General features: G+C 39.3%; 1 protein-coding gene across 4 annotated transcripts in view; it reads right to left on the minus strand.

The window, feature by feature from the left end:
* Window positions 1-91: 91 nt before the first annotated feature.
* MAML2 (mastermind like transcriptional coactivator 2) overlaps window positions 92-26581 on the minus strand; it is a 376279-nt gene continuing 349789 nt past the window's right edge. For 2 of the 4 annotated variants that reach the window (XM_033204261.1, XM_033204258.1), the window contains exons 3-5: window positions 13761-13964; window positions 7954-8065; window positions 92-3468 (exon numbers count right to left, since the gene is read on the minus strand). In XM_033204261.1, the coding sequence (XP_033060152.1) occupies window positions 2453-3468; window positions 7954-8065; window positions 13761-13964 (1332 nt within the window). In that variant the 3' untranslated portion in view covers window positions 92-2452. The remainder of the gene's footprint in view (window positions 3469-7953; window positions 8066-13760; window positions 13965-26581) is intronic. The other 2 variants (XM_033204259.1, XM_033204260.1) reach the window with 2 other exon arrangements.

Here is a 26581-nt window from a genome sequence, read left to right on the forward strand (position 1 = left end):
TGTCTATCAAATTGTTATCTCTGCTTTCAGGAACATTATGTCATCTTTGGTAATAGGCTGCTAACAAACAGAAACTACAGACTATACCATGTTTTCCCAAAGAATCCTGTATTTTAATGAATAGCTGAATAAATAGACATTAATTATGAAATTCACATTAAGATAGAAGAAAATCCAAACATTCTGATTGCTTTATCTCTTAAATTTGATAACTACTACAAAACATACTATTTATGTTAGGGTAAAAATAAGCCGACTCACAGGAGTGTAACTGGGAAGTGCTGGCAGATATATACAGTAACATGGAGGAGCCATACAATAAAAGTGTTTATATGTACATCTTTTTTTTTTCTTTTTGTATGGAGAAATGCTGTCTTATAAAATGGGAAAACACACAGTAGACTACATGCAACAAGGACCAATACAATGTGCACAGCAGAAGAATAAAATAAGACACAAGAACTATGGGTTTAAAAAAGAATTTGGGAGCAGGACAAAAAACAAGGATTGAAACCTGGAATGCTTTCTTATTGAGGTTTCAGAATATAAATTTGTCTAACAAGCCTCTTGATAGTTTTCAAAAGTTCCCACTCAACCACCTATGGTTTAAGTGTAGAGCTAAAAATAAACCATCATATTATACAAAACTTTGTATATTAGCATACAAAAGGTAGCAATTTACTTTTTGTATAAAATATAACCTTTTGATAGTATATTTATTTCACATATGTATAAATATAACCCAAAGAATATGTTTTAAGTATTTCTACCAAAATATTCTTTACAAAAGTTTACAAAACAAGTAATTTATTTATATTTACAGCCTAGCACAGGAAAGATTCTGGGCCAGTGATGTTGGTATTGTAAAGAAGGAGAGTGCTTCTAGATATTTTAAAGACTGGGAGAGAGCTTTGCAGAATTTTCAAAGTGTGTTCTTTTTCTTTGAACAGATATTGAAAGACTTGGTTATTAAATAACTTCAGCTAAATTACATTTGATATTTGAATATGTGAGCGTATAACTGAAAGGGCTGAAGATAACCTTTGCTCCTCTGTAATTAGGAAAATGATAGTGATATTTTGCATTCATTCCAAATCAGCACACGTCTTCCCCATTTTACAGCTGATCTGTATGTGGGCACTGAGGTTAAATGACTCAACAAAAACTCTTTGATATAGTGCTCAGCCCCTGAGGGACAAAACCTGGATATGAAGAGTCCAACTAGCATGTGGCAATGATTCACCACATCAGGGACAGAAGAATGAACAGAACGCTCCTAACAGACCATATTCCATTTCGCTGTTCACCCAAATCCAAATAATACGTCCAATGAAGGACAAATTATTTTCCCTCTTGATTATGTTTTCCTTCAAATTCTGTGAAATAAATTTGTACACACTGGTACTTGCCTCCCCTGGTTCTTATCTCCAACCAAAACATGATACTTTCTAATCTCGGTTTTAGTCTCCAAACTTCCTTTTCTTGTAAGCCAGCCTCAGTCATCAAAATGAGTAGGGAGGACGAGGCTCAATTTTACTCAGCTTGGGAACAAACCAGCAGGCATCAATCATAATAAGCAACATCCCAGGTTATTTGTAGCCAAACAAATATCATTTATAGCAATGTCCAGTGGTTTTTTTTTTTTAAAAAGTTAAATCCAATGCAGAGAGGTGTGCACCAATATTTCAGTATGATTAGGACAAGCCTTTGTTATATCTAAAGTTTCATTTGGAATGGACTCAGATATTGGTTGTGGAAGCCAAAATCAAATTGCCCAGCTCTATATTTTTGTTTAATCACTAAACACAGCATCCCACTGAAGTAGAGGATTGTGGGAAAATTGTAAAAGTGAAGAGTGAATCTGGGGAAGAAATTCTGTAATCCACTGGATGTTTTCTAGGTTCTCTGACTTTTTCTTAGTTAGCACACTGTTTGGTTACTCCAAACAAACCTATAATATTTCAATCTATCCTGCAAGCTTCGGGAAAATTAAATGAAAAGACACAATGGAAAGATTAAACCATATCTATCTATTAGAGCAAATTAAGGAGTTTGTTGCTTGGAACTAGTACCTCCTCATGACATGGGGTTTAAATAAACTACAAGTTCTATTGCCTCTTTTTTTTTTCCAGGGAAAAAGGAAGTTGGTTGGGAAGGCTATTTTACACAATTAATTACACATTGACACCACAGTTCTGTTTGGATAAATTGGATACTGTGTCCTGGAGTTTAGACAGGGAAAAGTGATCCCAATGTTTTACTTTCGGGTGTAAGATTTAAAACAAGAATTTGGACCAAAATGTTCATCACTGCAGTTACTTTCTGCTTTCCATTTTCAAGCATGTCATCTTCATGTAGTCCACCTGAACATCAACAGTTCAGCCTCTACAGAGTTTCTGTAAAATACTGCCTTTTAGTGCTTGGAGTTTGGAAATTGTTTCCCCTTTCTTCTTCAGGAATTGTTCCCCAAGATTTCATCAAGATTGATGTCTTTCATCCAGTCATCATTACCAGGCTCTGTCTTCAATAAAGAATCAATGAAATCAGCATCACTGTTTAGGGCAGGGCCCATGTTATCAGTTTGTTGGCTGAGGAAGTCAAAAGCTAAGTCACTGCTGTGGTCAGTTGCTTGAAAAGCCCTGGAACTTTGGTTGGGTGAAGGAAAATTGCTGGGCGTCAGGGATGGCGGCTGGTTGATGCCCGTCCTCGATTGATTCAACCCTGTTCCTGACTGATTCAAATTAGGCAAAATCTGTGTGCTTAGCTGATTGGGTCTGAGATTCAGACCCCTGAGGGGACCCATGGTTTGTCCATTTAGTGTTTGGCTCATTTGGTTCATGGGTCTCATTTGCACTGCTGGTGTTAACTGGTTAGGAGGAGCCACTGCCCTCTGGGAAAATTGCTGGCTACCTACTGCCTGTTGCAATGGCTGATTTGGGGTATAGGCTGCAGGTGTACCTGTGGGGAAGCGGACTCCTGCAGATGTCAGGGCTTCTTGCTGTTTGGTTGTTGCTTCTTGAGAGGCCCAGTTTGGTGCACTTGTGTTGGATGTGATCATTACGTTTGATGTTCTCTGTGGTGGCATGCTTGCCATACTATGGGTTAAATTTGGTCTCAGTTGTTGTGAATTGCCAACAGATCCAGCTCCAAAAGTGGCTACATTGTTATTATTACTTGGCCCTAAGGTAGGTGGCCGTGGCATCATAGGGTTGTTTTGATTTGCTATCAATTGCTTTGGGTTTCTCTGTTGGGTCAATTGATTCATTCCTGAAGTGACACTGTATGTGCTAGGTTGATTACAAGGCAGATTTCCATACATCCCTATGTTCTGAACTGCTGTAGATAATGATGGCATTCTTGTCCCATGAGAAGTAGACAGGAGGCTGGAATTGGAAGTTAAAATGGTGTGTGTTGAAACTGGGTTTGCCAAAGCCTGGTTAGAGTTTAAGCTTATTGTGGATGAGCCACCTGAGAAAAAGAAGAGAATTTTATTAGTTCGTAACAGTATGTTATCTCCTCTGTAATTGCACTTTTCAATAACTCATTAATCTGAAACTGCTTTCAGGTGTAAGACAATTTAGGCGAAATAGTCATCCAATAAATTATATAAAAGGAACAAGACAGCTTTTGGGAGGAAGGAGCACCCGAGGTCACTCTTTGGTTCAAAAGTTTACACATTACAAAAAGAAGACTAAAGTAGTTCTATTTTGTAGGTTTTATTTTATTCCTCTTCTGAAGTCACTGAAGGGAGGTAATAGTCAATCTTCCATTTTGAATTAGCTTTGCTATGTTCCAAGTCCAGAGACTATAGTCTTGATTAGTCAGCTCTCATGAAATCCGTGTTACTGTTTACCCCAGGTCCAAATGAGAAAGTGTGGATGAATGCTACACACGGCTCCTAGATCAATATTCCCAAACTATGGCCTTGAAAATCATGTCCCATTCTTTGAATCATCCCCATTCAAGAAGCTGCCCCAGTGTCTTCCCAGTGTTCAAAGGCTAAATCTCCATCTCTTTTTTTTTTTTTTTTTTTTTTTTGAGACGGAGTCTCACTGTCACCCAGGCTGGAGTACAGTGGCATGATCTCCGTTCACTGCAAGCTCTGCCTCCCAGACTCACGCTATTCTCCTGCCTCAGCCTCCTGAGTAGCTGGGACTACAGGTGCCCGCCACCACGCCCGGCCAATTTTTTTGTATTTTTAGTAGAGACGGGGTTTCACCATGTTAGCCAGGATGGTCTCGATCTCCTGACCTCGTGATTCGCCCACCTCGGCCTCCCAAAGTGCTGGGATTACAGGCATGAGCCGCCGGGCCTGGCCCAAATCTCCATCTCTTTAAACATCTGGAATTCAATGTTCTAGAAATCATCTCCATAAAGAAAGTCTTCAGTTCCAAGAAGTGTAGTTACTATTGAATTGTTACTCAATGCACTGTGAGCCACCTTTGCTTATGGCATTTCCCTTCCTCACTGAGCCCTACCTTTACCTCAAGGCTCAGGCTAAGGCCGAAGCTCTCTATTAAGCTTTCTTTTATCTTCCAGTCTCCTCTCTCCAGCAGTATTTGCCCTTTGAATCTTTCATTTAGCACTTAGTATTGGGCAATCCGTGGAGCCTCAAAGTGCCTGCCAGTTAAATTGATGCCTGTCAATAACTGATAGGATACTGACAGAGACCCAGGAGGCAGACAAGGGTCTCCCCTGAAGGCTGAAAAACTGGACTGCTGGTCCCAGATGAAGTCTGTTTCCGACTGACTCTTTCTGAATAATGCCCACCTGTGCACTGGGAGGACAGGGTGGAGCCTCGGGAAGTTCATGCCATTTGCAGCAGGGAGGAGCCTGGCCTCTCCTGTTCCTGTGTGGTGACCTGGAGTTCAATCTGTGAGGTGGGAAACCTGCTAGCAGGACTCTCTCTCACTTTGCTGATAGTTATTTTTCCTTTTTGCCCAATAAATTCCATTCTTCCTCATCCTTCTATGTGTCCACGAGCCTAATCTTTCCTGGCCGTGTGATGAGAGCCTGGTTTTAGCTGAACTAAGGAGAAAGTTCTGCAACAATATGGAACAAGTGCTTAAGCCACTGGCTGTGTAATAAAAGGCTCCACACAACAGATAGTGACTAATCAACATATTGAAATCTTCTTAACTTCTGGAGGGTAACGTCATCATGAGGAAACATTTTTGGAGGCAAAGATTATCAGAGAGGCCCAGAGAGTCAGAGATTCTGAGAAATACAGAACTTAACACACAAAAGAATATCACAGTATCAGTGGATGGGGAGAGCATGTCTGCAGTTGTAAACGTGGGCTATCCCCTGCTGCTTAAGGATACCTAGGTGGTATACATCCTGAAAGACTGAGGGCCAAATGAACACATTAGCCTTGCTATTATTTATAAATATGCCCCCAACTAGACTACATACCCTTTGAAGGCAAGAGCAGTCCCTTGTATCTCCTTGAATCTGTGTAGCGCATTGTGTAGTGGGCAATGTTTGATGAAGAGAGATAACAGCCAGGTAGGAGACACTTGAACAATAAGGGAGATGACATACAATGCCAATAAGATTAAGCAATATCATCTTTGCGGGTGAAGATGTGGGGTGGATGACAGTGATATTTGATGATCCTGACCCTATGCAGGCCTAGGCTAATGTGTGTATGTTTGTGTTTGTGTCTTAGTTTAAAAAATAAAAACAAAAACATAAAATTTTAAAAAATTTTTAAGTAAAATAAGCCAGGCACAGAACTGTATGTTCTGATTCATATGTGTAAGCTAAATAAGTTGCTCTCACAGAAGTAGAGTAGAATTGTGGTTTCTAGAGGTGGGAAGGATGTGGGGAGAAAAAGTAGAGAGAAGATGGTTAATGGATACAAAATTACAGCTAGTTAGGAGGAATAAGTCCTGGTGTTCTGTAGCACTCTAGGATGACTATAGTTAAGGATAATTTATGCTATGTTTTCAAATACCGAGAAGAGGATTTTGAATGTTCCCAACACAAAGAAATGATAAATGTTTGATGTGATGGTTATGGTAACTACCCTGATCTGATCGTTATACACTGTTTACATACATCAAAAGATCCTACTGTACCCCATATATATGAACAATTATATGTCAATTAAAAATAATTTTAAAAATTGTAAGAAAATAGAAAAAAGCTTCTAGAATAAGGATATGGAGAAAAGAATAATTTTGTACAGCTGTACAACGTGATTGTGTTTTAAGCTGTGTTATCACAAAAGTCAAAAGTTTAAACAATTTAAAAGTTGTAAAGCAAAGCAAAAAAATTAATGTAAAAGTTAATTTATTATTAAAGAAATAAATTAAAAAAAATAAGTTTAGTGAAGTCTAAGTGTACAGTGTTTATAAGGTCCACAGTAGTGTACAGTGATATCCTAGGCCTTTGCATTCACGTGCCACTCACTCACTGACACCCAGTGCAACTTCCAGTCCTGCAAGCTCCATTCGTGCTAAGGGCCCTATACAAATGTACCATTTTGTATCTTTTTAATTATATTTTACTGTACCTTTTCTATGTTTAGATACATACACACTTACCATTGTGTTATAACTGCCTACAGCAGTCGTCACAGTAACATGCTGTATAGGTTTGTAGACTGGGAGCAATCAGCTATATCATATAGCCTAGGTGTGTAGTGGGCTAGACTATCTAGGTCCGTATAAGTACGCTCTATGATGTTTGCGCAACAAAATTACCTAACAATGCAATTCTCAGAACATACCCCTATCATTAAGCAACACATGACTGGAAACCACATCTTATCTTTCAGCCTCCTTGAGGACAATCAACTAGAGAATCCTGTTTTTGCCCTGAGGCAAAGTAATCTTAGAGAGTGGAAAACATACATCCCGTTCCTAATGTTATTTGCTGTTTTTAGAGACAGTGTCTCAATACGTTGCCCAGGCTGGCCCAAACTTTTGGGCTCAAGCAATCCTCCCACCTCAGCCTCCAGAATAGCTGGCACAACAGGCATGTGCTACTGAGCCCAGCCCCATTCTCAACTTTAGTTGAAAGAGGCAACCTGTTGTATCTGAGGGGGTTTAAATAAGTCAGGACAACATATTTAAAAGTACACTTAACAGTACCAGGAAATATTAATAAAATAGAGGTGTTCACAGTCTTCCTTTCTTTAGAGAATCTTCTTTGTGGCTTTCTGGACAGATGAAGGTAACAGGTAAGGCAGAGAGAACTTAGGAAATCCAAGAGCATAAGCTTAACTTACATTAGAAAGTGCAGAAAGTTTTAGACAGTTTGGGGCAGAAGTATATTGAATAGATACTAAATAGGAGAAGGCAGAGCAATATAGGCTGGGTTTGGGAAAGGTTCTTTTGGAGTTTAATGAGTGGGAGGAGAAAGAATTTAGGGGACTTTTGTACTTACCATTTATTTTATACTGAGAGAGCTATTAAGAAGATTTGCTTTGTGATTTAAATAGAGTTCACCTGTGGTGTTTTTGAGAGCCTTTGTGAAAACTTAATTTGCTTTTCAAGTATTCCTTGGTGGCGGGACTATTCGTCTTTGAAGGAGAAACCTTGGAGATGGGCTCAATGGTGGATACAAAAAGACTAGGATTTGTCAAAGTTACACATGTGCCTGACTAAGAGGGAGAAATGTCTGCTTACCTTCCACTACCTGGGTTAAGGTATATCTTTGGGAGGAGAGTGATTGAACCTAACAGAAAAATATTTAGCTCTTTTGAGTTCTTGGAGGTAGTCCAGAGAGTGGTGAAATATGTGAGTACAGGGCAAGACTGATGAAAAAAAAAAACTGATGAAAGGACTAAAAAATATTTAAGTGTAGTCTTGATATGAAAGTCAAATGGGAGTTAGAAATTCTAAGAAAGATATTACAATCATATGTGAGTTACAGGGATCATTGAAAATTGAATTTTTTTTCCTTTCACAGCTCTAACTTTTATGAATTTTTAAGGATGCTTACCAGAATACTGAGCAGTTGGTTGCATATTGCCCACATTTCTTCTTTGGTCTTTATAATCTGGAGGTGGCCTTGACAAATGTCGGTTTATCTGATCTTGTGGAGCAATTTTCTCCTTGAGAAAAGACATGAAAACATGTTACATTGCATCATTTCACTTGTGAAAATGCATGTAAAATTTTGTAAAATTTCAGAAAAGTAACATAAGAACAATTTTGCAATCATGGGTTACAAATCATGACCTTATTTTGTAGTCTTAATTCAGAGACAAGTCTTTTCAATTTCAATAAACTTCCTGTATGGAAGTATAATTTCTACTTCTCCATAACACTCAACATGTGTTTTGGTTCTAGTAACGTCTTATTTTCTTTATTTTTCAATTCAATTTCAATGAGAACTAAATTTCTGTGATTTTTCAAGATGCTAATTTCTAATTTTATGTGGCAGCACAGCTGATATGCTTTGGTAGGTACCTATATATAATTATGGTCCCACACAGTGGGGAAAGCACAGGAGGTAGGGTTTTCAGATAAAATACAGAACACCTCGGCATTCTGTATTCTTATTTGCTTTGTTTATTTGTTTGAGATGGAGTCTTGCTCTGTCGCCCAGACTGGAGTTCAGTGGCACGATCTCGGATCACTGCAACCTCTGCCTCCCAGGTTCAAGCGATTTTCCTCCCCCCAAGCCCTCGGGATTACAGGTGCTCACCACCACGCCCAGCTAATTTTTTTATATTTTTTAGTAGAGATGGGGTTTTACCATGTTGGCCAGGCTGGTCTCGAACTCCTGACCTCGTGATCCACCCACGTCAGCCTCCCAAAGTGCTGGGATTACAGGCATGAGCCATTGCGCCCAGCCCTGTATTCTTATTTGTTAAATCTGATAACCCTAGGTAGGAGGAGATGTCAAGAGACACCAACAGGTACCGATATAGGCACTATATGAATTTTATGTATTTTTTTACCTCCTTATAAACAATTCTTAAAAGTAGGCATGATTATTTCCACCTAAAAAATAAGGCAATGGAATCCTTGTTAGGCTAAGTAACTTGCTGAAAATCACACAGTGGTAGAACTGAGACCAAATCCTGAGTCCAAAACTCAGGCTCTTTCCTGACACACAATATCAGGCCCCTTGCTACTCTGTTTCTCAGCTCCCCATTCTAAAAGCACAGGTTTGCTGCCCTCCCTTCATTTCTTCCATTTGGAATCAGCCTTTTGATTTTTAGAACAGGTGAGGTTGGAAGCTAAGAAAAAAAATAGAGACATTCTTTTAATATGTCAATATCCTCAGTCAAAGACCACTAGGAACACAGCTGTTGGCTTTATTACTTGTTGCAGCAAGGGAGAACACACATCATGAGGGGTCACAGGGTATCTCAGTAGGAGAATGTTAGAGAGAATCTGTCCTGAGATTTGGACTTCGAGTGATTTCGGGAGGGTCTAAGGAAATGGTTTGTTCTAGATTGGAAGCTGTCACAAAGTAAAGTCAATTCTAATTAAATAAAGAAGTAGCTATCACTCCTTTAACAAGAGAGGGGGGTGTTTGGTGTTTTGGAGGTTGCACAGTGACCTTGTTTGTGTCTGTTTTTAGACAAAATTATGAAGTGTTATTTTGTCTCATTTCATCATGGTCTCAGAGTAACCTTGTCTGAGGTTGACATTCTGTAGGACTGTTTATACCCAACAGAGAACAAAATGGCTTGACTGTGAGTATCATATCAGCTTTGGGAATTAAGGGCTGCCTTTTATCTTGTTTGGTATGGATCAGGAAGTTTTTAGAATGACTTCACTGCCATTTTGTATGCATCCCAAAGCAATCTCAATTTTCAAGATAAAAATAATCAGCATAGGTAGAGGGAGAACACTATAATTATAGAAAAGTCAACAAATAGAAAAGGAAACTTTGCAATAGATACATGGGTAAATTAGCTGGAAGACAAATGTGCACTGCCTGACTTAGAACTGACTTAAACCATGTGTTTCTCAGTTTCCCATCAAATTCCAAACCTTCTTAGTAGAATAAGTCTACTATAAAGGAGGAGAAAAAGCCTTAAAACAACAACAAACCAAATTTAAATTCTTGTTGCTAAGAAAAAAGCTTGAAAGATACAGTTTTTTGCACATAAGTAATTCATATAAAACACAATTTTGATGAGCTAAGTGTAAATGAATCAGAAACATATGGATTACATTTCTTTTAAACATGGGTTTACAAATTAAGGGAAAAAGTGGTTGGTGAAATGCTTTTTGGTTTTGCCCAAACCCTAAATGTTTAAGAAACAGCTTGAGATGTTCCATGAACCCAAATGTGGTGATGTTCAACCAGCTCTGTTGTAAACTGTTGTGTAAGATGACAGTTTTGATTTTTATGCCAAGCATGGGACTTTCTGAAATCCACTCTTTTCCAAAAGTATCTGTCATTCTTTCTTATGTAATTAGGTGTTTCTACTGTTTATACTGAAGAAGACAGGATGTGTGTGTGTGTGTGTGTGTATGTGTGGGAGAGAGAAAGAAAGAGAGAGAGAGAGAGAGGTAAAGAGAGAGAAGAAGGTGCTTGACTTCCCATCATAGACTATATTGCAAACCTGGATTTATTTTTATATCCCTTCAATCTAATAATTGACTTTTTTTTTTTTGAGATGGAGTCTCACTTTGTCACCCAGGCTGGAGTGCAATGGCATGATCTCGTCTCACTGCAACCTCTGCCTCCCAGGTTCAAGCGATTCTTCTGCCTCAGTCTCCCAAGTAGCTGGGATTACAGGCACCCGCCATCATGCCCAGCTAATTTTGTATTTTTTTTATTAGAGACAGGGTTTCACCATGTTGGTCAGGCTTGTCTCCACTAGAGGGCTAAATTGTTGTTCAAAGGGTTTTCATATATATATACACACACACATATATATATGTGTGTATATATACATATATATGCATATATACGTGTGTATATATATATCCAGAAATTTAGGTTTCTTAAACTACTTGTTCACAAATGACTTAGATTAATAACTTTGCATATGGACATAACATAGAGCTGCCATGTTGTTCTTTTGTGCTCAAGAGCAGCAAAGACTAGACTGCAATACTGAATAGAGACGGCTACATTTTGCAAAAGAATGACATTCCCATTCTGTGCAAGTGTAAACACAGAGGCCATTTCTGAGATTACTTTTGTGCAATAGGAAATTTAATTTATGAACTAATATCTAACGATAACCCAATCTGTTAGACTTGAAAATCCATTATAGAAATCATCTGTTATAGTACATATCTGTTCTGCTTCAGTTTCTTCATCTGTAAAAATGTGAGATGTGGATAATTATAGGACCTCCCTCATATTTCTATTTAATACTGTGAAAATCCAGCTTGGTGCCTGGCACACAGTAGGTACACAATGTGTGTTGGTAATTATGATGTCCGTTGTAATAAGTACTATTCATGTCTCTTCTTTGTGCTTCATTGGTAGGAGAATAACAGAGAATAAGGATAACAAACTTTCATGAGAAAACATCTCAATTTAGGTGCCTATGTGGCCTTGCCAACTGACTGCAAAAGACCACAAAGCATATGCTAATGTACAGTGGTATCAAAGACCACTTCTTCCTGGATATGCTAAAAAGCACAGACACCCTCAATGGTATCCAAACAAAGAGACATATGAATGGTTTTTAAAAATCACAAAAACAGCAGCCTCATTCTCATTCATCTCACAGTTTATGCCACTGCCCTTTGCACCTGTCCTAGTGGTGACTCAACTGGGGCCCAGTGGGAGTTAGGCCAGTGCCAGGCCAGGACCCTCATGGAATGTATATGCTACCACTTCCTTGCCTTTTAACAAGAGCTGAAAATCAACCTCTGCGTGTTATAATTCATAAAATTAGTAGTATTGATGGTAGTGATGAAAGCGTACCCAGTAAGTCAACCTTAGATTACATGTTTTTCTCTCAGCTGCCCTTGTTTCTAAGTTCTTTAGTTTATAAGGATAAAAATGGGAGGGGAAGGGAAGAGGGGAGAGGACTGGAGTTTTCAAAACTATGATTTCTAGAAGAAACCAGTTGTGTCACTTTGTGATCCAGTCTGTGACTCCCTTAAATCTTATGGCAGTATTCACGGTCATCTGTAATCTTATTTCTCAATATTCCTTATTCCAGGTCAAATAAATTTACTTCTCACTATTTCTTTTCACATGTCCTGAATACAAAACTTTGTCCACTTGTAATTCCTTAAAAAAATGTGGTTGTTAGACTATGTTTACTTTTTATCAGGCATTAAATATTTCATAATGCAATCTCAGACTAACCAACAAATTCACACCCAGGCTGCACCTTTTGGTGTCTGCTCCACCCTCCACCTACAATAGTGGACCCCACCTACTCTATCAGAATCCTACAGTCCTTCAAAATCAATGTCAAATTTTACTTCTTTGGGAGACTATCCTCAATTTTTTCAGGCTGGATTTAATCTTTCTCTCCATTACATTTTCTCTTACTATTTTTATACTTTTACTATAATGCAAATCTGAATCTAGTACTTCCCCTTATGTTAAATCCTTAAAATCTCTTCTATTGCTTTTCAGTGTAAATTCTGGCCTCTCAAGCCCTACCCTCCTGCCTGTTATCTCCGGCATTTTTACCCATCACTTCCCCATTCTTGTGCACACTCAATACCTTGGCAGACATAAAATGTAGTATCCTTTATTGTCCCCAGGTCTTTGAATATGCTCATTGTTCTGGCTGAAATAACCTTCCTACTCTTCATCTCATCTCTTACTCCACTTTCAGATATTCAGTAGATAAAACATTCTTTCTGAAAGCATTTATAGTAGTTCCCAGAGTATAGCATTTAATCACATGCATTACAATTGGCCAATTTATTTGACATATCCTCCGTATGCTCAAGGCTTCTTTAGGGTGAAGAGAGGATTTGCCTTGTTTATGGCTCTACCCTTATTGCAAATTATTATTTACTGAATAATTATAGCCCCCCTGCATTTCTGACTCTTACTACAAAGCTCCTTGAATATAAAATTATTTGATTTTGTTTTTAATCTTTTCTGTATACCTTAGCTCTAATTCACCTGGAGATGCTTACTTTTTATTTCATTTGGCCAAATAGTTTGAAGGGAGGCAATGAAGCCAGGGCTGAGCAGATAAATACTGAAGGAGGGTTAATGCATGGGTAGTGTGTGGTAAACACAATCTTGTCTTTCTCAAAAAGTCAAATATTAGGTTGGTGCAAAAGTGATTGCGGTTTTTGCCATTAAAAGTAGTGGCAAAAATCACAATCACTTTTGCATCAACCTAATATATACAGTGCAAATGGGAAATGCATTTTACATTTTCTTTTAAAAAATCCCCCATTGTGAGTTGCTTTATTTTAGACGCCAAATCTTGGTTTTGAGACTCCATGTTGGCTTTTCAAGTTGCTTTTAAAACTCTTATCTCTAAAATCAGTTTGGATTTGAGTTGATTCAAGTTCAGTTTACTATTTCTGCCCCTTAAGCCTGGGGAACAACACTGGTTTCTTTTGCCTGATTCAAATGCTTATGTTGGTTGTTCTAGACATTCCTGGGCTGGGCAGGGCTGGTTAGCAGAGGTGCCATGCATTCCAAGTGTCCAGCAGCTGTTAAATCAAGTTTGGTTTTTTTTCTTCCTGCAGTACACTAAATGTATGGAATTATCCTCTCTTACAGTCGGGACATCTTTGTTGCTGTCACGTAAGTAGGCGCAGTAAATATAAATGGAAAAGAATAAACTCCCTCTGGTGGGTCAACAGGTTGGTTCAGTAGAAATTAAGAGAAAGTTTTACCACATCAGCCAGCATCTGCTGCTGGAGAAGAAGCTGCTGTTTCTGCTCCATGATCTGCCTCTGTAGAGTCTGCTTCTTTCCCATCAATTGCTGATTCAACAGTGATTGCTGGGAGTTCATGTAACCACTTCCAGTGTTTGGATTTGAGCAGGGGTTGGGACTTGGACTGGGGCCTGTGTTCTGGCCTACCACAGAGTGTTGATCCTAAAGAAGAGAAAGGGGGAAGGAAAAGCTACTGTGAATTAAAAAAAGAAAAATGTAACACAAAGATCATACACTCAGATTCCAAACATTTTTGATCTTATTAAATATCAAACATGGTTAAATGGGTTGGAGATCAGAGAATCACTTTTTAAATGTAGAAGGAGTAATTGCATATCACAGCAACCAAAGCAGCTGAGTTAATGACTTTAGGGCACTGGAAAAGCTCCCATAGGACTCTGATGGTGGAACCTCCACATTCCAGAAGGTGTTTTTTATGGAACCTCAAGGAAAACTACCATAAAAACATATGGCAAACCTCTCAATTTCTCAGGAATAAACATCATAACCTAACAGATCCTTCCATTTCCCAAAGTTAGCATGTATCATTGCTGATCCTGCAATGAAAATCATGTTTTAATTCATGTGTTTAAAAGTTGAAACCACTTTAGACAGAAGGCATTTTGCCTTACCCAGCTTTCTGTGACAGAGAGGTAAGAAGTCCTGTAAGTTTCTGTTTTATAAACTCAAACTTGGAAAGGACTTCACTTCTCAGGGACTTGTAAATTTTGTTCCCCAGTCAACAATTCAGGTATCTTGGCACAAGAATCTCAGTAAAAGAATACCCGACACACTGATAATGAGAAAATATTGATTAAAAACTCAATTGTATGTCAAATAATATTGGGTATTGGTGAATTACCTTTCTAATTTGAGGTCTCTACCAATTTTTTGGCATTGACAGATCAGGACTCTGCAAGACAGTAAGCTAAACCCAGTTGAATATTCTCATTAATTCCCAGTGATGTATTTAGGATTGAGCTCTGCACTAGTACACTAGTAGGGTTATAAGAAGACTAGAAAATATGGTTATCATCTTAGAAAATTTATCACCCAAGTGAGGGAGAAATGCTTAAGTGTATAAACACAAGAAAATGCAAAATCAAATTTTAGATCGTATGATATAAACGAAAAGTCAAAAATTGTTATACTTTGATTAGAATGATCTGGGAATCAGCTTATAAGATAGATGCCCTGGACTTGTCCCAGGGATTCTGAGGCTATAGATCAGGGTACCTCTTTAGATCATTCTGATACTCACTGGTCCAGGGAATACGCTTCGGGAAACACTGAATACATGGGAACAAAAGAAATCCAACTCTCTTTTTTTTAAGAGACAGAGTCTCACTCTGTCACCCAGGCTGGAGTGCAGTGGCACAATCATGGCTCACTGCAGCTTCAACCACCCAGGTTCAAGCAATCCTCCCACTTCAGCCTCCTAAATAGCTGGGACCACAGGCACACACCACCTGGTTAATTTTTAAATTTTTTGTAGAGACGGGGTGGCTAATGTTTACATTTTTTGTAGAGACAGGGTCTTATTATGTTGCGTAGGTTGGTCTCAAACGCAAGGGCTCAAGTGATCCTAGATCCTTGGCCTCCCACAGTGCTGGTATTACGGGCATGAACCACCACTCCCGGCAAAAAAAAATCCAGCTGTCATTCACCAACTAAACTATGTGAGGTTACAAGACATAAAAACATAAAGCAGGCAATTGAATGTGGTGGCTCATGCCTGTAATCCTAGCACTTTGGGAGGCCGAGGCGGGTGGATCACCTGAGGTCAAGGGTTTGAGACCAGCCTGGCCAACATGGTTAAACCCCTTCTCTACTAAAAATATGAAAATTAGCCAGGTGTGGTGGCACGTGCCTGTAATCCCAGTTACTCAGGAGGCTGAGGCATGAGAATCACTTGAACCCAGAAGGCGGAGGTTGCAGTGACCCGAGATTGTGCCACTGCACTCCAGCCTGGGCGACAGAGCAAGACTCTGTCTCAAAACAAAAACAAACAAACAAAACCATAAAGCAACTCCCATGATACCACATGAGTAGTGGTCGTAGGTACACCATTTATGGAAATTCTCTTCTATTTCTTTCTCTTTATGTGCCGAGCTGAAATAAATAAATAAGTAAGCCACACTCCGAAAGCCTTGGCCGTTTGTAATCTCTGGGGCTACAGAGCTCACCAGCTGCCTCAAAAGCAAAGGGTTACAAAATAATCCTAAGGGCCACCATCCACTGAGGCTTATTATCAGCCAGTCACTGTGGTCAGTGCTTTACATGATTTATCTCATTCACTCCTCCCAACAAAACAATGAGCAAGAACTTGTATTATTAACCCAACTTTGCAGATGAGAAACCTGAGCTCAGAGAGATCACATAGCTGTAAGTAGCCGAGGAGGATTTGAAGCCAGGTCTGTCTGACCCCACGACTCTAGTTCTCAGTCAGTATACTTTACTGCCTGTCACCTGAGACAGGAAGCATAGAGAAGAAAGATTTTTGTACTTTAAACCTGGGCCAACCCCTCAGTTCATGCAGCACTCTTCCCAGGGTTGAGCACCCTCAGGTCAGGAAGGTGGAAGGAAGTGTGTTGGAGAGAAGGACAGGGGAGTGAGGACAGGGTGGGGAGATCTCTTCACCAGTTAGTAAAAAATAATTACAGCCATCTCTGAGGTACACCCTTGGAGCAGCTTAAGGAAACCATCCTCTAATATATTTACACCCCTATGACCAGTCCGTTCTTTCAACTTTAAATCCATCATGAATTTTGGAGAAGTTTCACCCCCTGTGTTCTATAAACCACTAGGAATGTGGGCTTGGAGACAAGCACTTAAGAGTCATTGACAGAATAGCAGGAGATGAGGATCTGTGAGCTAAGTGATTTGGAGGGCAAAAGGAGGAGAAATACATGGAGGATTGGGGACTGGGCCTTTGGGCGCACCCTGACTAAGGACAGGGAAGCAGAGCCTGTGACGGGGGAAAGAGGCAGGATCAGGGAAGCGTAAAGACAGCTGGAAGTGGTGGGGGAAGACATCAAGGTGGGAGAGAATGTATTGGAGATGGTAGTTTGCTTTCTACTCTCCACTTGAACCAGAATAGAAAGAGTCTGCTCTTTTCTTTGATATTGTTTGGAGTTTTACGCAAGACTTTCAAAATAAGATTTTGTGGTTTCTTTTGTTTGTTTTGGTTTGGTTTTGGAAGTAGCTGACAAGCATAGGTAGAAAAATTCAAAACACTTTTCTTTTCGTCTTCTTTTCCTTGCCCTGCAATGGACGAGATCATAAGCTCTGGAGATAAGTCCACCTTGGTTCATATCCCAGTTCTGACACTTAGTTGTGTGATGTGGCAGAAGTTAATTCACCTCTCTAAGCCTCAGTTTTCTTATCTGTAAAAAGGAAATAATAACAGTATGGATGTCACAGGTTCCCTACAAGAATTAGGAGAGATAATCCAATACCTATTACTAAACAATAGCTACTCATAATTATTAAAGTTATTTCTACACATAGGAACAATAGTCTGTTTTCATTGTGAAACAAAGGAGATAGAACTCGTAGACTACGGAAAGCCATTCTGTGTCAGGTCTCTCCGAAATGTAGAGGTCTCAGTTATATTGCAGATTATGAGCCACCCAGGGATTTGGGAAATTACCTTCATCCTCCTACTTGAAGATGCCAGAAGATGGGTGGGGTATCATTCTCTGATGGGCTGTCTTTTGGGGTATGCTTCTTTCTTCTTGCTTAGGGGCTCAGCTCAGGTGTCTGTTAACTTTGCTCTTTGCTGTTCTGGTTTTTATTCTCTTAACATCCAATTATTTATGCATAGTGCAATCATGTACATTTACTAAGTACCATGCCTTAGTTTCCTCAATGGCAACATAAAGGTAATATATTAATTACCTAAAATTTGACAAGATGAATTTTAGAACAGTACCAGGGACTTAGTAGAGATGTTTGATACACTTTAACTATTATTATTTTGTTATTTCTGTATTTTTAAATATTAGAGAGATGTTTTATATCCAATGAGTCTTGTGAAGGAGCTCACACTGTGCGTGTACCTGGACTACAGATGTGGTGTGTTTGGCCCCCATTGTGTTTGAAACACAAATTGCTCTTTGTTCTCTCCAGTTGGCCACAGCAGCCTCTACTACTCCTTACTTTATTATACCCACCCATTTTCCTCATTTCTATCACTTGCCTGGTCCATGTAGGCCACTTGAGTTTAAGATCTCTGGCATACAGTTTATCTGGGAAGATAAGCTACACATACCACACACTCCACATATCCACTCACCCAAAGTTATGACAACAAAAAACAATCATTTCCATTAGGTGGTATGACACCTACTAGTGTCTTAAGATTAAAACTCAGATCACGGCACACATTTACCTATGTAACAAACCTGCACATCCTGCACATGTACCCAGGAAATTAAAAGTTGAAGGAAAAATCAATCATTCAATCAATCTCAGATCGCCTGATGCCTAGTCACCCCTGAATCCATCAATCCATTAATGAATTTGACAAAGTATACTGAATGTCTACTCTGTGCTAGGCAGGTTTTTATTTTCTACAGACCAAAATGTATTTAGAAATGGGGAAAATGAGGAGAAAGAAAAGAGGTAGACAGAGTGCTCAATGTTGGTAGAATTGATGAACTCCAAAATAACTTCCAGAGAATTCTGGAAAACCACCCTTTTCTAAGATTTATAAAATATCTGCATGCCAGGAAAATGTAACTATGTCTCTTTCTCTCTCTAATCAAACAGATAGACTGTGCTAAATGTAGTTTCTTTCCTTCATGGTACCAAAAGATACTTTGGGACCCTTTTCCCTTAAGGTCTGAAGGGTTTTCCAAATTTGAAACTAGTGCTGGGGTGAAGGGAGGTGCCCTGGTATGGAGGAAAGTATAACAGATAAACTCTTTCTTGGAATTTTGTAAAATTTTAAAAAATCTTATAGTTCCTAGCTCATGGGTTTTAGCACATACCTACTACATACATTCTTTGAATTCATGATTGAAGTAATATTTGGCTGCTCTTGCATTTTTTTTTTTTGCCCTTATGTTTGCTGTAAAACACAAAACACCTCCTTATACAAGCTTGCTGTCATTGCCAACACGTTGTGCAAACTTTAGTACATCAAATAGTTTGAAAGAAAAATCTGCTTCGATGCATTGGCTTTGATTTTCAAACTCAGCCTCACTCTTTGCCTTAAATTCAACCCATGTAGAACTTAATAGAAATCATCTGGTTTTTCCCCGACACACATTTTCTCCTGAAGTGCATATGAAGGCCTTGGTAAAAATGGCACATTCTCAGCTGATAGATGAGAGTATGTGTGCCTGTGTGCATGCATGTGTGTGTGTGATTGTGAAAGAATTAGGCTATTTCCATCAATGTAGTCTTTCACATGATAGGAAACCCAGTTTTCTAGAGAAACCATAGTTAAAGATTGATTTGGCAGCAAGGAATAGTCAATGACTGGTTCAAATCATGAACTTTCATGATCTTTCATTTTACATGTTCTTATTCCGTTTTTACCTACAAAAGTATAGTGTTTGGTTCTAACCTACAAAATAGGTTTCAGATCCAAGCCTCCTGGGTTTTAAATCAATTATGAGTGTACAGTAATGTATATTTATTGTGCACTTCTAGATAGTTTTCCACGTTTGTGAGCGTGTGTGCGTGCGCATTAGAGATTTTAAAGTCTTTTTATAATGTTAGTGCCTGAGATAGTGTAGCATGCCAGTAGTGCTTAAGTATGGATAAAACTTCTTGGTCCTTGTTTTAACTCAGCACAGGACTGCCAGACCAATGAAAATATATTTGTATTCTTTTAATAAGGTTCTATCAATCAATCTGTCTTTAGAATTATTACCCTCACTGCACTCTTATTCATTAATTCAACAAGTATTTATTAAGCATCTACTGCACATCATGCATTCTTCTGGGCCTTGGGGATAAAGCAGTAAAAAGATACTAAAAGGACTTCTTATGAACCTAAAACAAACGACATTTTTATGAGTTTTAGAATCACATCTCTTAGTGGGATACATCTTTTTCTCAAAATGCCATCCCAATCAAAAAGCATTTGAGATCTTCATTTCAATATTTCTCAGCTGTACACAAGTGGTCCTGAGCTCACTCTAAGGCCCGCTGGTGAGCATCTTCTTCCTCTAAGTCTTTGGCCCTGTCATTAGAAATTCACTGCTCTATCCCTAACCACTGCTAGTATTTAGTCATCTCGTCTCTGCTCTTTTACTCTGAGAATGTTTTAAAATTATCTCAAAGCAGTAGTGAAGATCTCATAATACATTCATATATTTTTTAAAAATGTTCCCATCCTCATCTGCCATTTAAGAAGATGCTAGATATTCTTGATCGAACTGCTATACTCAAGAATTTTGGACTCATACTCTATACAGATACTAGACTCTTTATATAGCAAAAGCTTCCCTATATAGCAAAGTTTTATCTACCCATTTATCCACTTTTCTGTCTATGTCTCTATCTCTATCTATCTATCTATCTATCTATCTATCTATACATCCCATCCATAAATCTACCTACCCAACCTCCATACCTGTCCATTCTAGTCCAAATCTCCAAACTGTACTTTCTTCTACCACATCCCTAGCAAATGATCATTCAACCTCTGCTAAAATTACAGAAAGATTCTTGATGTATTATTTGGAATGCTCTTCAGAACTCCAAGTTGCTATTCTTAACAGCATCTGAGCGAAGAAAATGCTTTTGACATGATAGGTTTCATTCATTCACTTATTTTCTAAAAAAGCAGGTACTGACTAAGTATAACCCATGTCCCAGGCATTTCACCAGGTGCTAGAGAAATGAAGATAATTTGGACACAGTTGTTGTTTACAAGGCTTTTACCTCCAAGGAGAGGAGATAGTCTTAGTCACACCCTGGATTGTGGGCAGTCCTATATTAGGAGGGTAACAAAGTTCATGCAGCCTGCTGGAAAATCCTGCCACCTGACTATACTTTTAAGTTTTCCAACTGTGCTACTGATGGATGATTTATTTCCTAGAATGGTCTCAAGGATGTTAGGAGACCATTTGGTAAATCAGGTTTATGATGACTGAATCTTTTAGCTTGAGGCAAATAAAACATGCTCACAAGTTAAGTAAGTTCACAAGGAAGCTGGATGCATGTTTTAACTTATGGAAAAAAATCTGGTTAAAAATGCTTTCCCCAATTTTTTACTTCATTCATTTAATATCTAGTTTATGGATCACCATGGGAAGTACTAGCTCACTGACGTTGTAAACTATGTCTACAAACCCAGGAGACAATTAGGAGAACACATGAACTCTTTCAAATGGGTACCCTTTTCCCTTAGAAGACAAATTACCTGTCCTTTGTATTAATTGTGTTTCTCTCAAAGGCAGTTTGAAGTCCTTTTGAAAAAAAGTCCAGATTAAAAAATTAAGAACACACCCCACTGTCCCAGCCTTCTACCAGTGAATTCACCACTACCCTTTTCTTTAAATTTTCTGGGATAAATTTTTAAAGAAATAGTATGTGTGAAGAAAATCTTGTAAATCTCAATAACCAAAAGCAGAGGACAGGCTTGGCTACTGGGTGTTACTTTGATAAAGTGTCTCTGTAAATCATGGTCAATATGTGCGAGATCTTTAAAAAAGACATTCACTAATAAAATCATTGGGACTACCTCTTTCTTTCATTTCAATGGAATTGTAAGGACTCTGTCAGGCAGGACTGATCTCAGCAAAAGGTAGAACGGGGTACAAAATATCCCTGGTTTCATTGAAGTATATACAGAAATAGTAAGACTCATTGGATTCAGTCAGTTTTACAGTTAAAGCAGTTTTGTGGGCTGAACAGTGACACAGTAACTTTCACAACATAGGCAAAGTTACCGGGCAGGTATTGTTCTCTTAATTAAAAAAAAAAAAGCTCTACAAAATATTTGTCTTGTTCTAGGCAGTTGGGTAAAATAGCTCTCTGTTCCTCTTCACTTATTTTGGAAGGGGACTGTACAATGATTTCCCCCCACAAAAATGAAGTAATGTAAATTACTTGAGATCCATGAGAGTATTTTGGCGTGGGATGACTGCCTTTTCTTTTTCTTGGCTTCTAGAGCTAGGCATCTGCAATTTGCAAAACAAATTCAAGATAAAGTACCCAGCTGGGCAAGTCTGTACAGTAGATCTCACAAACTGGTTTGCTATTCAATCAATCTTTCTTCTCCCTACCCCCTTCTCTCTTTCTCTCTTTTTGTCTTTCTTTCCCTGTCCCAATGAACTAACTGCTCAACTGTTCCTTTCGGCTATTCATCTTCAGAACTGTCTCCTGATGAAGCCATTTATTTATCTCTGTGCCTAAAAAACAAGTTGTCTCAACTGTTTCAGATTCCCAATAAGCTGGCAGACCCACTCACTCAAAGTTATTTATTTGGGGGATTAACAGTGAGGTGGTTGTGGGTGGCCAAAATAATTGAGCAGTTGTTATTTAACACAACAATGACAACAACAATGACAACAAAACAATTGTCAGGAAATCATCCAGGAAACAGCTTGTAAACAGAAAAGACTGAAGGGATGAAACCCTCCGATCTTCAGGTTACCAGATCTTCCAGTCTTCTATTTCAAGGGTCAGCAAACTATGACATGATGGCCTAATCAAGCCTGCCACCATTTTTGGTAAATAAAATTTTATTGGAACACAGCCATACACACTCATTCATATGCCTGTGGCTGCTTTCCCACTATAATACCAGAGTTGAATAGTTGTGCCAGAGACCTACGGCACACAAAGCCTAAAATACTTGCTACCTGGCCCTTTACAGAAAAAGTTTCTTGACCCTTGCTATACTTGGCTGTATTGGACAAATAATGCAAGGTACTTTGGTCTTTTACATTACATTTTAAAAATGCCTTAGATGAAGTACACAGCAATCCTTTGAGATAACTGGCAAGTTGAAAACAAGAAATATTTATCATAAAATCTCTTTATAATAGCCTTCCACTTTAGTAACCATTACACACAGCAGGAACTAAAAAGCAACTTTCATCCAACTTTATTTTACAGATGAAGACGCTGCCCAGAAAGTTTAAGGAATTGACTTGCACAAGATCACAAACCTAACCGAGAGATGAGGAACACAGATCCCAAATCTGGGAAAATACATTAGGAAGAAATAAACAGAACAAAGTGTATTTGCTTGAAAGAATTGTAGCTTATCTGATATAACTTATGGGGGGTGAGAGACTGGGTGGTGGAGATGAAGGTCAAGCTTCAAAAAACAGAAGAAAGTATTTGGTTTAGTATTCTTCTTTCCCCTTCACAATTGTGAATAGTAGCTGCTTTCCCCTTCTATTTAATAGAACATTTTCTTTACTTGCTCAGTACCTTCTCCTGCACCCTGCAGAGAAACCCCAATAATATGTTTATAATCTGTTTATTTCAAATGATTAGAATGAATTTTATACTCACTATAGAGTTTATTCTTCAGATATTACCCAGTTTTTAAGTCACCAGGACACTGTGTCTATTCTTAGCCTCTGGGGTGGACACGTATTATGGGTTGGCACAGAGACCGGCTCCATGAGTGAGAAAGCAGCCTTCAGTGGGAGAGTGGCCAGGAACAAAACGTCAGTGGGTCAGGGTGGAGTGGGAAGAGTTTGGTAACTCAGGGGAAGGAATGAGAAATTTTTCTTAAAACAGAAATTCTTCAACTTTAGAAGGACTCTTTGTGGCAGATTTCAAATTTCTGCTCTATAAGTTAGCTTTCAGCTTTCTGCCTGTAGAGCAATGGTTTCAAACATTGATTTGGATCATAGTTCCTTTTGAGGATTTTACATAGCTATGGATTCTGTGTCTCTTCCCATCCTCCAAACACACATACAACTAATACTTTTGTCTACAATTTCAGGGAGTTTACAAATTCTTTAAACATCCACAGACTATCCATAGAGCTCAGGTTGAGAACTCAACCTCCCTCACTCCCCACCACCAATGCTGGTATTTATGAAAGTAATAAAATGATTTTTCCCTTGGATACAGCCTCTACACTGTACTCCCAGCTTAAAATCATACATAGCTCCTCACTAGCTTTGGGATCACGTCCTAACTCCCAAGAATGGTATATAAGGCCTTCCATGATCTGACCTCTGCATCTTTCTCCAGTATTCTCTCTCAACACATCCTTTCCTCACTCTATACTATAGTGATATTAAACTACATGCAGTTCTCCAAACCCACAGAGTTGTTTCTCTTCTCCAAATTTTTGTATATGGTCATATCCTCTCTGTCTGGAACACTCTTTCTCTGCCTCTTCCTACCAGGTGAACATCCTTTTTTTTCTGGGCTCAACTCAGATGTAATTTTTTTTCAGGAAGTCTTCTCTGTCTAGAACTGAGTTAGGTGCCCCTCTCCTGTGCTTTTGTAAGACCCACTACTGGCCTATTAGGTAGCCTTTGTCACTCTATATCGTAATTGCTCATTTGCTTATACCTCTCTCCCATTTTAAGTGCTTCGAAGGCTGGGACATGTTCATTGTGAAATTCCCAGGGCATAGCAGACTCTCCATAGATGTTTTCTGAATTAAAAATACATGAATGATTGAAGAAGCAATGTGAAGGAAAAAAATGAGGACAGAACTTTCTGCTGTGAGGCACATGGGCTGAAAATGTTGGCTCTTTCCAAAGGCAACTGGAAAACCAAAGTAGGGGAGAAAGGCAAAGGTTGTGCAACATTTTTGAAGCCAATGTTGTTTTTATGGGTGTGCCACCTTAGAAGGGCCCTTGGCAAATAGAATGTCTTAGGAAAGAAAAGTTAGTGGTGAATGATGATGGAGATCTTGATGACAATGACGATAATGATGACAGGGCTGATGAAGATGATGATGGGGATGATGAGGAAGATGATGGGGATGATGAGGAGGATGATGGAGATGAGGATGACGGGGATGATGAGGAGGACAACGGGGATGATGATGAGGACGACAGTGATGATGAGGATGATGGGGATGATGAGGAGGATGACGGGGATGATGATGAGGATGGGGATGATGAGGAGGATGGGAATGATAAGGAGGAGGATAGGGATGATGAGGAGGATCATGGGGATGATGAGGAGGATGGGGATGATGATGAGGATGACAAGGATGATGAGGAGGACGACGGGGATGATGAGGAAGATGACGGAGATGATGAGGAGGATGACGGGGATGATGAAGAGGATGATGGAGATGATGAGGAGGATGACGGGGATGATGAGGAGGATGATGGGGATGATGAGGAGGATGACGGAGATGATGAGGATGACAGGGATGAAGAGGATGGGGATGATAAGGAGGAGGATGGGGATGATAAGGAGGGGGATGGGGATGATGAGGATGATGAGGAGGATGACAGGGATGATGGGGAAGATGACGGGAATGATGAGGAGGATGACGGGGATGATGAAGAGGACGACGGGGATGATGAGGATGATGAGGAGGATGATGGGGATGATGAGGAGGATGGGGATGATGAGGATGACGAGGATGATGAGGAGGATGACAGGGATGATGAGGAAGATGATGGGGATGATGAGGAGGACGACGGGGATGACGAAGAGGACGACAGGGATGATAAGGATGATGAGGATGATAAGGACGATGATGGGGATGATGAGGAGGATGACGGGATGATGAGGAAGATGATGGGATGATGAGGAGGAAGACGGATATGATGAGGGCAATGGAGATGATGAGGAGGATGATGGGGATGATGAGGAGGATGATGGGGATGATAAGGAGGATGATGGGGATGATGAGGAGGATGATGGGGATGATGAGGAGGATGATGGGGATGATGAGGAGGATGATAGGGATGATGGGGAGGATGAAGAAGAAGACAGGGATGATGAGGAAGAAGACGGAGATGATGAGGAGGATGATGGGGATGATGAGGAGGAAGGGAATGATGATGAGGACGACGGGGATGATGAAGAGGACGGGGATGATGATGAGGATGAGGATGATGAGGAGGACGGGGATGATGAGGACGATGGGGATCATGAGGAGGACAGCGATGAGGATGACGCGGATGATGAGGAGGAAGACAAGGATGATGAGGAGGATGACGGGGATGATGAGGAGGAGGATGGGGATGATGAAGAAGATGATGGGGATGATGATGAGGATGATTGGGATGATGAGGAGGACGATGGGGATGATGAGAAAGATGATGGGGATGATGAGGAAGATGATGTGCATGTGTTGGAAGGCAGGGAGAAGGCACACTGATGGAGTAAGAGTTCTACTCGTATTAATACTTCTCATTTTTTGAAAGATAAATGCCAAGCCATGTGTTGAGGGCCTGCATATATTATCTTAATGAGTCCCCACAATAGTTCTGTTTTAATTATTATTCACATTTTAAAGATAAGGAGATACAAGTTACAGAACTTGTCTTTTTTCCCCACATGTATGTCTTTAAAATCAAGAGTACTTTAAAGGTTATTGAGCTTAGTAAATAAGATAATAGGCAAAATATATATACATTTAAAAATCCCTCTGTTCAAAAAGCGATTTCAGTGAGTAGGCAGCAATAGTGAAAGGTGGGTTCTGGGATCAGACAGACCTGGGTTCAAATTCCAGCTCTGCTTTTTTCTAAGTTGCATAGGGGTAATATTTAATAAATTTTACCTCCAATGATGATTAAGAACAAATAGCATAAAGTAAGTGAAGTATCTGGTATACAACAGATTCAAAACAAATATTAATATCTATACTTAAGTCA

This window comes from Trachypithecus francoisi, unplaced genomic scaffold (assembly GCF_009764315.1).
Source record: "Trachypithecus francoisi isolate TF-2019V2 unplaced genomic scaffold, Tfra_2.0 Lachesis_group8, whole genome shotgun sequence".
NCBI lineage: Eukaryota > Metazoa > Chordata > Mammalia > Primates > Cercopithecidae > Trachypithecus > Trachypithecus francoisi.